Source organism: Lutjanus erythropterus, chromosome 12, assembly GCF_056507025.1.
Source record: "Lutjanus erythropterus isolate fLutEry1 chromosome 12, fLutEry1.hap2, whole genome shotgun sequence".
Classification (NCBI taxonomy): domain Eukaryota; kingdom Metazoa; phylum Chordata; class Actinopteri; order Lutjaniformes; family Lutjanidae; genus Lutjanus; species Lutjanus erythropterus.
Genome location: NC_139328.1, coordinates 2,231,879 through 2,244,525, shown reverse-complemented (window position 1 = coordinate 2,244,525; position 12,647 = coordinate 2,231,879). Strand labels below are relative to the sequence as shown.

At 42.5% G+C, this 12,647-nt stretch overlaps 1 protein-coding gene across 1 annotated transcript in view; it reads right to left on the bottom strand.

The window, feature by feature from the left end:
• Nucleotides 1-218: 218 nt before the first annotated feature.
• The window catches only part of kcnq3 (potassium voltage-gated channel, KQT-like subfamily, member 3), a 132,372-nt gene continuing 119,943 nt past the window's right edge, over nt 219-12,647 (bottom strand). Inside the window, exons 9-16 of the mRNA XM_084732620.1 lie at nt 12,518-12,612; nt 11,440-11,466; nt 5,467-5,660; nt 5,220-5,325; nt 2,914-3,045; nt 2,726-2,821; nt 2,309-2,396; nt 219-1,908 (exon numbers count right to left, since the gene is read on the bottom strand). Of these exons, the coding sequence (XP_084588746.1) occupies nt 1,207-1,908; nt 2,309-2,396; nt 2,726-2,821; nt 2,914-3,045; nt 5,220-5,325; nt 5,467-5,660; nt 11,440-11,466; nt 12,518-12,612 (1,440 nt within the window). The 3' untranslated portion in view covers nt 219-1,206. The remainder of the gene's footprint in view (nt 1,909-2,308; nt 2,397-2,725; nt 2,822-2,913; nt 3,046-5,219; nt 5,326-5,466; nt 5,661-11,439; nt 11,467-12,517; nt 12,613-12,647) is intronic.

Sequence of the window (12,647 nt, the reverse complement as noted above, 5' to 3'; positions counted from 1 at the left end):
GTAAAGTCATCAGTAATAGTAAAATATTTTCTCTTATGTAGGTCTCTAATCAGTGTCAGGATTAGAAATGTTAGCTACTATTTTGCTTTGATATTATAAATCATTTGATCATCAGCTAATAACAGCGATAATAAACTAAACTTAGCAGTCAAGATGCTCCACAATCTTAGTAAATTAAAGACGTACAGGTGGTTTATATCCCTGAATTCATGTGCCAACAAAGCAGCAGAGATTTAGTGTTTCAAATTCTGTTGAAATTTTCTGTTTGTTTTTTTTTTTTTCAACTGGAAAGTTTGTATGCATAAAGTGGTGACATACAACTCAAGAGCACAGTGGTGGTGTGAAAACAAAGTGACGGGATCAGGCAGTCTGGTTTCTGGACAGAACTGATCCTCAGAAAGGTTTTACAGCACAACGTGAGAAAAGCAGAGATGGTGAAACACGACTGCCAGCAACTAACCAGTGTTTTGTTACCCAAGTCCCTCTTTATCTCTCTCTCATTCGCAATCTTTCTCACTCTCTCTCTCTCTCTCTCTCTCACACACACACACACACACACACTCAGAAACACACACACACCACACAACATACAAAACAAAGAGACAGGAGACTTTTGGTTCCAGTATCACCCTCCAACCGTCACCCCTAGAATGGTGCATTATCATGCAAACCATGCAAAAAACAATGAAAATGTATTCATATAAAAAAATAAGTGTTACAAAATGGCATAGCAAGTATATGTATCCATTCAATCGCTTTTTCCGTTTCCTGATATCCTGAACTTTGCAGTGTCTACACTAAAAATCGCATGCGTTACATGCAGTGCGGTTGGCTTTGCAGCGATAAAGCTTTTGGGTGTATATAGTATGTATATTAATGTTCTTTTTTTATTTTAGCTAAATTTTTGCGAAGAGTGCGCTGTACAGAGTTTTACTTTACAAACTGTCTGGTTTCCCTTTTTTTTCTGGGCAGTCTCGATGCCATGGCTCTCTGGACGACGGTCGGTTGATGAGATCAGTGGGGGCCTCTGAAGGTCGATGACCTTTCCCACGACCTCACAGCATCAAGGCGGATTAGACCCACCTTTCCTCCAAATGTTTTGGTCCAGAGGTGTGGCTTTGACCCAATCTGACTTGGGTTTAGAGGCATGGGTTGGATTTAAGGTCTTAACTCAGAGTTGTGGATTTCTGTGTGGCTGGACACTTCTCAGGGCGGCGTGTTCCACACAGCGTCACCAAATCCCTCTCCCGTGGAGGAGAGTGGCAGGGGCCCCCCACTGGGTGTGAAGGGGTCCGTGTCTGTGTCCGTTTCCCCCTCCGCCAAGTAGCTCGGTCTTGGTCTTGTCCAGCTGGGGTCCCCAGTCGCCACACCGGCCCCCATCGAGAAGTCCTCCCCCTCCTCCCCCTCCCGCTCCCCAGAGATGCTGAACCCACTGGGCGAGCGCTCCAGCTCCTCGTGGTTCACTGATAGCATGGAGAGCGGCGAGTCGCCCCCCCGCCCCCCTGTGGTCCTGCCCAGCCCCACTGTCAAGTCCTGCAGCGAGCTGATGGGCAACACTGTGGGACGTTCGGTGTAGGTGGGGATGGCACCTGGAGGGTGGCGTTGGTGGAGGTGTGACGGGGGTTGATGGTCTGAAGGTGCATGGCTTCCACCAGTCAACCCCACCGCTTCTCCACCTCCTCTTTCTCTGCCATAATATGGAGTCACCTTGCTCACAGGCACCTGGTACGACATGTGTGGGAACGCCTCAGCATAGTTCAAGAAAACCCGACGGATCTCACCGTTCCCCGTAGGATCGCAGGTCTCCAGGGTCATGCGGGCAGCGCCAGCAGAGTCCACCTGCAGGTGCTCAGTGTGCTGAATGTGCATGTCCACAAGGAAGTCCAACTTCTTCTCCATGTCCTCCACCTGAGACAGAGACATATTACACTAACAGCACAGACAAATGTCTCTAATGAAACATTGTGCTACAAGGTTTAGGGTAAGATATGGAATAGGTTGAATATATCTGCTGTCAGTGGTGAGCTCAGAGTGAAGCAGCACGCAGACTGGAGGCAATAACTTATGTCAAGTCAACAGATTCTATTAATTTTGTGTTGAGAGCAAAACATTTAGCTGCAGTGGACCTCTAAAGGCACAATTTGTATATTAGTACAGGAAATGAACTAGTAACCGATCTTCTGATTTGCCTGTCTCACTTGCAGGTAAGAAGTAAAAGTCGTTTTTGATTCAAATACAAACGTTTCACTTATATTAGTACCCTGGAAATGTTGCAAAGTCCAGTTCCTATTCAAGTGTCAATCCTCACCTGTCTCTCCACCCTGACAAATCTACCCATCATGCTTTGGTCTTCGTTATCTGGCATGGAGGCGGCTTTGGCTAGGTAGGACTCATGCCTGGAACACAGGGACACTGAGTAGACGTGGACTGCACAGACATTTGTTACGAGGAAATGAACAAACCAATCACCTGCACAGAGTAAATGCTTTAGAATTCACATCGGTTTACAGAAAACTAGAATATATAATGTCTTCATGATAAGAACAAGATGGAAGATGTAACCAAGACAAAGTTATTCAGCTCTATGTGACAAAAATAAATACTTGCCATGATATAAGTTAGCATAATTTTAGCACAGTTGTTGGTCGTTTTCTTTTTCAAACAGTCAAATATTGCAATATAATCTTATAAAATTATGTTTTCGCTATAAACAGGATTACAGTACCTGGGCGACTGATTGGGCGGGTAGGCAAAGGGCGTCTTCTGAGTTTTCTTTTGTTTGGGGGTGAGGGGGGGTCCAGGGGCAAGAATCATGTCGATCCTTAAAGGAAGAGAAACAGGATTAGCTCGAGGAAGAGGAAATATCTGCTTCATTCAAACAGACTCTCTCCTCTGTAATGTTCAGTTGCTGACCTTGTCTGGAGGTATTTAATTCTACAGAGCATGTCCAGGTGTCCCGCAGAGTACTGCTCAATCACGTCTTTGACATCGTAAGGCCTCAGAGTTTCCTTAAACCGCTTCTTGTTCAAGAGGAATTGCATGATCCTGTGAGACAAAGAGTTTAAATTCAACAGATTGGACATTAAAGTGGAAAACAGTGGTAGTCTCTCTTTGGTCAAAATCTGTTAGATGTTCAGATGTTCCTGGTTTAACTTTGACCAGCTGTAGTTTGCTAGTTATTAATTTTCCTAAACAATGGGGGATGATAATCTTTTGTTCCTGCCTTGTTTGATTATTATGCTGGAACACCCCAGGATATGAGCATTTAACTTGCTTAGATCATAACATTATCTACTTGTTTGATCTACCACTCATCCATCCATCCATCCATCCATCCATCCATCCATCCATCCATCCATCCATCCATCCATCCACCACCCTACAAAGGACAGTCTTTTTGGCTGCTTGCATCTGTGATCTCATTCTGTCGGCCATTACTCAAATTTCATTAGCACAGCTGAGGGTTGGAATATTGGTTGAAAGCTCCAATGTCAGGCTCAGATCCCTCTTCAACACAATAGACTGTTACATTACCAGTATTACTGCTGACCTGGCACCGATGTGCATGTCAATCTTCTGCTCCATCTCCCCAAAGACATACATTTTTTCACTTAGGCAGGAAGTCACTTCCGATCCCGACTGAGTAATCCACCTCTTTTGGTCGAGTTATATGACCTCGGACACCTTGTTACATACCACAGTGTTTATTTCTTGTTGTATTTAGGTACCGCACCTCCCCTCTTTGGATCCATAGTGGGTGACTGGTGGCAGCTGATATCAATCAGTAATCAGAGTGTAAAAGCAGGGAAATAGCCAGTGGGCCATTCAGCAGACTTCAGTCTGTGTGGCAGTCTGTGTACAGTGGCAGGATGCTAGCATGGGCTGGGATCGGCCACCTTACCTTAGTTTGTCAATAAAAAGATTCTCGTTTGTACATTTCCCTTCCCTCTTTTTCCCTGGCTTAGTTTATTATTGTTACTTCCTTCATCTCTGGGACCACCACTGAGGGAATCCTAACAATCTGGGTGCTCATCCAGAATATGACCTCAGGGAAACACACACTTCATGCTGAGCTGCAAACCATCCTAGTGTACATCAAAATCTATCCACCTGGCTCCAACATTGACCATCTACCTGATATTTGTTAACCAGACTATTACAGAGCAAGTAGGAGTTTGTACCTGATATCGATGACCAGCAGCTAGTGGTGTGCATTCACCAGACAACTGACTGTACCTGGAATCAAACCCAACATCATTCAGTTCAGTTCTTTGAAAGCTGTCTTCAACCTCGAGTCCACCATGCCACCCACTGAGGTCCTTCTTTTGTCTCACAGAACTCCCACTTTGAGCTGACTTGAACCCGACTCTTCCCAGAGTCAGCGGCTGCTGAACGAGCTTCAGCGTTTGGCAGAAAGTCTTGGGTCGTGAAATTAAAACCCTCCAGGTCTGAGCATCCCATTCAGCAACCCATTCAGCCCCGAAATAATGGTGTGGAAGGAAGCAGCACTTTCACAGGGTTAATCACTCATCTCACAGGCCCTCATGCTAGATTGGATTCCTGCATTATGTCAGCTGTGCAGCCTATAGATTTACCAGCACACTGTAAGCATGAGTGACTTCTACCCACCTGACCACACTCTGTTTTCCACCTCTTTGCTCACCTTTGTACTGCTCTAGTGACTGAGGCTGCATCCAACCTCCATACTTTATCTTCTTCTCTCTGTAGTGTTTTAAAGTGCTGAAAGTTGGCATGAAATGCTTGGTCAGATTATTTGTCTGATACTTTATATCCTGATTTAGAAAACTCTGTATTGCAAGACATATAAAAGTTGAATTTGAGTTAAATATGGTGGAAAGTTAGGCCACATACCAACGTGCAGTACACTTCTACATCACTGCTGCAAGAAAATCTACATCACTGCAGCAAGGAAAAGAAACCTGGAGGTCAGCACAAACAAGCTCTATACTTGCTAAGAGGTTTCTACGTGCTTTTGGGTTTTATATTGCATTTTATTCCAGCTACATACAAGAACTAATTGTGACAAGAGTAACAGATTTCATCAGAACCATACCCATGAGACCATCCAACCAAATTTTATTCTCTAAATATCACAATACGCTTTCAAACAATCAAGTTTCCTGGATGGAAAAAAGCCCTATCATTGCAACTTTGAAGAAGCACATACCAATATGAAATGTAAATTCAACATTGCTGACCTGACTGCTCTGATGACCAGTTTCAGTGTCGGGATCATCTCCTCCATGAGGATGTCTGGGGGGAAACCCCGGTCCTCTAAGGCTGGGTCTGCCAGGGCTCCAGCATCTAACAAAGAAAAAAAACAGGATGTCATAAAATGCTGTTGTTGTACTGATGTTAAAAATGTGCATGAGCAAATCATTGAGAATTATCTTACAGACCAAACCCAACCTTCCATTTGGATGACCGTGGCCCTTATTTTCGTACCTTCAGAGCTCTGGCGGAGTGTGTAGGCCTTCATGCGGAAGGCGGTGCGGAAGCGTTCCCGGTTACTGAAGCCGGCAGGTTTTGGCTCCTTGGAGGGACTTTCCTCTATGGAGTCGGCGTTGAGCTTCTTGCCTGTCCCAACTAATGGCCGTGCATTGGGAAGGCGAACACGCTCAAGTATACTCATTTTTTGACTGAAATGGTAGAAAAGACAGAATAAATATAGTATGGAGGATGACTTAGTGATACAGTGCTATACCAACTGGAAACTGGCAACTACAAAGTCTTAGGACGGAATTCCTGCCATGAGCAATGATGAAGATATGTTAACTTGAGTGATGCTAGTTGCCTCTGCCTCATCCCACCTCAGCTGTGCCCAGGCTCCAAAGTAGAGGGTTTGACACTAACAAGGGCCTGATGGCCTGCGTCCACAAAAAGTTACTTTGACAACCAAATGCTCCATGTAGGTGGCTCCCTGTGGCCATGAAGCTTTATCTGAATTCTGCAACCCTTCACCAACAAAGAGTTTTAGTTCAATATTCTGTCTGGGTTTACTAAGCTTACACATCCTAACAGAAGAACCAAAAAACACAAACTGTTCTTTGGCAACTAAATTTAGGGGCTTTGGTGGCCTGTGGGACCAGAACTGAAAAATATGAGTGTCTATCCCTGGCAAGGACCCAGAAACCCTCTTTCTAGACTCTTTCTAGAAGCTCTGTTCCACAGCTGAAGATCTTTGAGGTGATGTTACAAATATGGAAACTGCTATAAACCTAGGATTTCTTATGAATATACTTTCTTTAAAACTCTTTATTACTTTCCAAGTCATATGAGTATCAATATTGAAAAAAAGATATTTGGCAGCTTCATCACTGAAACACGTAGGTTAAAATCTGATCCAAGTCTATCAGCTGTTCAAAAACTTTCCAGGAACTCTATTGCACAAGATAGTTAGGGCTTGAAATGGTATCACTGAAATCCACAACAGTAAACTCTTTTAGTGCAGACATAATGATTATGTCATGTTTTTAACTGGGGGCAAATCAACGAAAGAAAAAGTGGAGACAAACATAAATCATCTCAGGATAGCAGGTCACACAACCAAGCAAAAATGTCATTTTGCTTTGTTGTTGAGTTGTTCTATTGTATGAAAAGCATTGAACTGCTATTGTGTGTTGTGCACACATGTTGTGCATATCAGTTAAAGTTAAATATTACGTACACATTAGTTAACTTCGTTAGCTTGTTGTATGGCCAGATACAAAATATAGTGGAAACTGATGAAGTGTTGTACTGCATTGGTGTGAAGGCAATCATAAAAAGATTGTCCATCCATTGAGTCGACACTCACAGTCCTGGACAGTGAGTGATCACACATATTCAGAAGAGCTTGTATTTTCTTCAGCTATTGTTAAGAAACAAGCCAACAAAACCTGCCAGCTGATGTTCGCTAACAAAATGATCTTTTGAACCAGCCTGCACCAGCAATTTCCAGGGACATTTTTGTGTTCTCACATTCTGATACCTTAACAAATGACACCAGCATCCTCTAAAGGAATCCCACTTCTAGTCTCAGCAACAATTTTCCTTGAGTCTGACTTTCCTCGCATGGAGGAGTTAAAAGTCTTCACGGTCTGCTGCCTAAACGTAACAATGCTGCTCTCCTGGCAGAAGGAAGCCTCAAAGAGCTGCGAGGAGATTGGTCTCCTTTATCGTCCAATGGCTGACAATATTTGGCAGCACAAAGACAAGAGCTCCCTGGGTAAAATAAGACTCCTGTGTGCCTTGGAAGAGGCAGAGAGGTGGGGTAACCGGAGCCGACAACAGCCCTCTGAAACGTGGAGCATTCTCAGCGACTTTGCTCCCACAGCAGACACACAATATGAGGCTCTATGTGGCCTCGGGGCAGAATAGGGACGGCAGATTACGGCGCTGAGAGGCTGCAGAATAGGAAGCTTTAAAGGAAGAGAGAATCTCTTTCTGACTGCTTTTCGATCAAATAAAGAGCAGAAAATTACATGTGATTATCTGGTGGCTCTCTATAAACGAGGCAACACAACAGGAAAAAATCATGCTCCCCATCTCCCACAGCTCTGCCTTCCCAAGAAACACACACACATCGGTAATACCTGTACACACCTGCAATTACAGCATTAAAGGATAATTCCACTGTATTTCAACCAGAGTCTTAGTTTTATAGCTTCTTACCCATCAGATCAAGCTGGTATGATAAAATTGTGCTCAAGTTAAATGCTGAAATCTGACAGTATCAGGGAAACACAAGACCATCAGACAATCAGACAAAACAAACCATCCACTTCTACAGATTATCTAAAGCACTTAAGTTAGAGATCAAACTTGATACCAGTATTGGAAATGCCTCCGACAGCCAAAAAATAAGCAGGTCTATGCACTGCTCTGATGTCGCATAAATTATTAGTCCAGAAACTGGACCCTGCTTCTTCCCAGTACCAAGCTGTACGCCATTTTCCTCCCAGGATGGTGACTCTGATTGGCTTAACCTGATATCCTTACTCGAATGCTTGGGCCACACAGCCTGCTTTTACCTGTACATGACGGCTACCTTGCCCACACAGTTGCACCCCTCTGATGTTCACACAGACAGCGTTTCTGCTGCGGGGCTGCTGCTGCCAGCTCTGTCTTTCTACACTGAGTTTGCAGAAGAATTTTGAAGACAAGAGCTGTAACTAGAAAGCAGTGGCATTTTTATGCCTCTTTCAGAAGGAAGGAGGAGTGAGAAAGAGGAAAAAGAGGGTGCACTGGAAAACTCCTGCCCTGCACCTGATTTTTTTCATGTCTGTGACATATTCTACAGATATAGACATTGAAACTGCAGTGACAGGTGTCATGCTGCTGATATGACGTCAGCAGATCATCTTCACTGTGTTTTTGCTGAACAAGAACCTACACTAACCAAACTAAGAGGAAGAAAGGCCGACTAAACTGACCTCATTTTGGGAACGCTGTCCCTGTGAAATGTGTTCACAGTGATAGCATATGCACACACAAACATACAGATACACACACACAAAATTGACTCAGATGGGGTATAATTTTCTCTGAATAGACCACACAATACCACTGGATAACTCAGATGAACGGCCTAATATCACTCAGTGCAGTGAAACACACACACACACACACACACACACACACACACACACACACACACAGTAAGTGGCTTATCACCCTCTTGTTGGACATGGCAGCAGTGTTGTAGTTTCTGGCCGTCGTCCACCTCTTCGCTCAGAGCAACAAGATAATGTCAGACTGCTAATTTCCCAGCCGCTGATCCTACAAGGGACTGAAAACTCTCTCTGCCTCGCTCTGGTGCTGTTTTCTACCTCATCTTTCTTTCTTTCTTTCTTTTTTCTTTCATTGTTTCTTTGTGGAGCCTGCTTTCTAAACCACCATTAACCAAAAACACTGGTGATCAATGAGTAATGGTGAATCTGACATGGTATTGTGGCAATGAATGCATTTGTTTCAGTGATACATCCTGCAGAAGAGTGTCCTGTTTGTTTTGTAAGAGAGACCATATTTCATTGTTTTGTACAATGTTCGAGACTGATGTTCTTATTTGAGAACTCAGCATTTTATTGGTGTCTGTCAGAGAGCATTTTACTGAGGAGATGTTTACTTTTGGTAAAAAAAAAAAAAAACAAGAAAAGAAAGAAAAAGGATAGTGAACTGCTGAATTTCCTGTTTGGCTGTTAAAAATGCAAGTCTTTCTTTTGTTCTCCGTCTATTGCTTCTTCTGTCTTTCATCTGTCTTTCATCTGTTTTCTCTCATTTTTCTCCATTCTCTTCATGACAAACAGTCATTTAGTACTTTGGTCTTTTCATGTTGCTGACATAATGTTGTGGAAATTCAGAAAGTCAGGCTCCTGATTTTCTACTATTTTTGATCTCAGCATGAAGCACCATACCTAAATATTTATTTTCGACACGATCCTCACAAACTCAATTTCATTTCCCACCATCTTGGAAACAGAAATCTCACATACCTCAAGACCTGGACAAATAAAACCAAAACTACGTGCACGGATTGAGTTTCTTTGGTAATTTGGGTGAACTGGTCCTTTAGTCCAGCGTCAGTATTGCCTGTAAGTGTATGAGTGAGGTGAACTACAATTCTCTCTATCAGCCTGTGTATCAGGACTCCTGTTCTTGCTGCTCGGTAGCTTTTAGCAGCAGTAACTTAATCCGGCATGTTGAACATGGCGGCTCAGTGGAGGCCAGGAGGCGTTGAGGCAGAACACTCAGATGTAATGAGGCTATGTTACAACCAGGAGGGTCCAACAGCCTGAAATGGAGGAGGAGGAGGAGGAGGAGGGAGAGACACCCTCACCTTAGCTGGACTGGAAAGTTTGCTCCCTTTTCATTTCAGGGTATGGTTGATGGTTGCCTTTGCATTTTTATGTTGACATTGTTTTTGTCTCAGTGTTTTTGTCAAATGCTGGTGCTTCATTTATTATTTATTTAAGTGTTTTTTTTATCACTTGCTCTACACCTCACTTATACTTCAGTGTCCATTCCAAAAATTGACAAAAAAGTCTTTAGCTAGCTGACTCAGCTCCAAATAACCAAATACTGCAAAGAACCACCTACTTACTGTATTACCTGTCGTCAAACTGGCAAAAAACAAGCAAACAAACAAAAAAAACCCCACCTAAGTACTGTATTCATTATTGTCAAACTGCCAAAGAAACCACCTCTGTTCTATATACCTTGTCGTAAACTGAGCCCCAGCTGCCCTGGAGGGTGGTCAGTCCTGGTCAGCTTATAGACTTTCTAAAGCTGTGTGGTATGGGGTCATAATGCTTGTTCAGCAGGACTGTCTTTTTGTAAATGCTTATCGATATCCATGACAAATCTCATCCTTAGCTACCTGTTTATGAAAGGCATCAATATGTAGGAGCAAATACCACACTGTTAGTCTTTTAATAGGGCTAACTGCTGCTAACTAGCTGGCAACAGAATCCAAGACAGATGCAAGCCAGATTGCATGACAACAGGAAATACAGTACCAACGCTATTTAGCTTCCTGATGGAAAAAATATTTCAGTAATGTAGTTAAAAGCTAATTGTTAATGCTAATTGCTAGATGCCATTTGCCAGCTAGCTTGGGTAGTCTTAAGCTAGCTGACTCTGAGGTGACCAGGAGCCAAATCCAGCAAAGAAACCACCCAAGGACTGTATTCCCTGTTGTCAGACTGGCAAAGAAAATACCTTGGTACTACATTCCCTGTCATCAAATGGCAAGGAAGCAACCTAGGCACTACATTCCCTGTTGTCAGGGGATAGCTACCCCTTTCCTTTCCTGCCCCCCACCCACCCCTGGGATAGAGCATCAGCTAACTGTCTAAAATACTGGCAGACGTTCATGTTGGTGGTCATCAAGTATTACTGGTTATTGATTACTGCAATAGACTTATGACATGTAGTAATTACAGCAGTTTATCTCCTTTACAAATCAAACATCCTCAGTGAGATGTTTTGATGTAGAGACTCATTGATATCCCTCTACACGATGGAGGAAAAAGAAAATCATCAAACCCAAAGACCCCATCTCAGGCACTAATTACTCATTCTAAACTGTCATTCATAATTGAAACCTAACTAATGGACTCACTAATAGGTTTCGAAAAAGATCTCTCAACATAAATGTCATCAAAGTAGCTGATGTGGAAGGCAGCGCTATTAAAGAGCGGGAGAAGTGGGAGTTTTATATCACCATTCACATATTTACCGCAGCCGTTAGCCCAGAGATTTATTCGACGTATGAATTAATACAGGAAGCTATTTAAAAACGGATGGGAGGATATTCTGGGAAACCTTCATTAGTCTTTCCAGCATGTGGGGCTAATTAAAGCGCCATCAGAAAGACTCTGGGCACAGCTCTGTGTGATTTACAGTTTCTCCGCTGGAGTTATAACAACTGTGACCTACCTCGCCATGGCCTCCAAGTGATCCTTCCTTTGGACGGAGAGAGAGAAAAAGTACAAAGTTAACAGATTTACAGGGTACAGCTTGAACCTTATACATCCTTTAATAAGTCAGAAAAATCCAAAACCTTGATTTAAACATATGTCTGTGAGATCTATTGACTTAAAGGGATAGTTCAGGTTTTTTGAAGTGGGGCTGTATAAGGCACTTATTAAAGGTTAGTGTTAGGGCTGCACCTGATTACGAATACGTTACTCAGGGAAACACAAATAATGCCATTGAAACAAATATTTCTTCAAACCAAGGTGCGTGTTATTATTCAGGAAAAAATCATTTCCGAAATGTAACACCAGTAATGTTAAGAGTACTACTTTTAACATTAAATCTAAGCACATTTTAAATTTCAAATACATCACTTAATTTTAATATAATATAATATAATAATAATTGTTTAATTTCTTATTGCTCAATTCCCCCCAGTTAAAGGGGCGGTGGTGATGAGGTTCAAATAGTTGAAGAGATATATAGATGAAAGGTACAGTATGAGGATGTGGAAACATATATTCAATACTTCAATTACTGAATCAAGTTGATGCTTTGATGGCACATAAATTGCATTACCAATGAATATAACGTTGGGTAATACAATATTTGCTTGATGTAATGTGAGTTCTGGTACAAACCACACCCACTTCTGGTATTCTATCTGAATACAGATACAGATCATTTTGCTGGTTGAACAGATTTAGATACAAATAATGGTGTCTCTGTCTAGTCAGTGTCTTACCTACAGTAGATGGCGGTCAACACGTCCCCAGTGTGGAGAAGCAGCAGGAGTATCAGTGTAGGAAGCTAAGCAATGTGCTGCTTTTTTATTTGTTTGTCCTCATTTATTTAATACTAATCATACTTTCCCAGAGCCTGCGGAAACAATTTTTAGCTGTTTGTTGATGTCTAAATGCAAAGTCTAAAGCTTTGGGACTTCGGGAAAGAAACAATTTGCACTGTGGAAGCAAACCAGTGTGTGACAACCCCTGTTGCACACTGTACAGTGTGATTTTTTTTTACATTTGTTACGTACCTGAAGCAGGGAAGAGAAATGACAGTTTCATAAAATCTCCACGTGGCAATAAGGTCTTCCCTGATTGGATTTGTGGAATAATATCGCCAGGCAGACTTGAAATAAACGAGGACAGAACAGCAAATAAAGG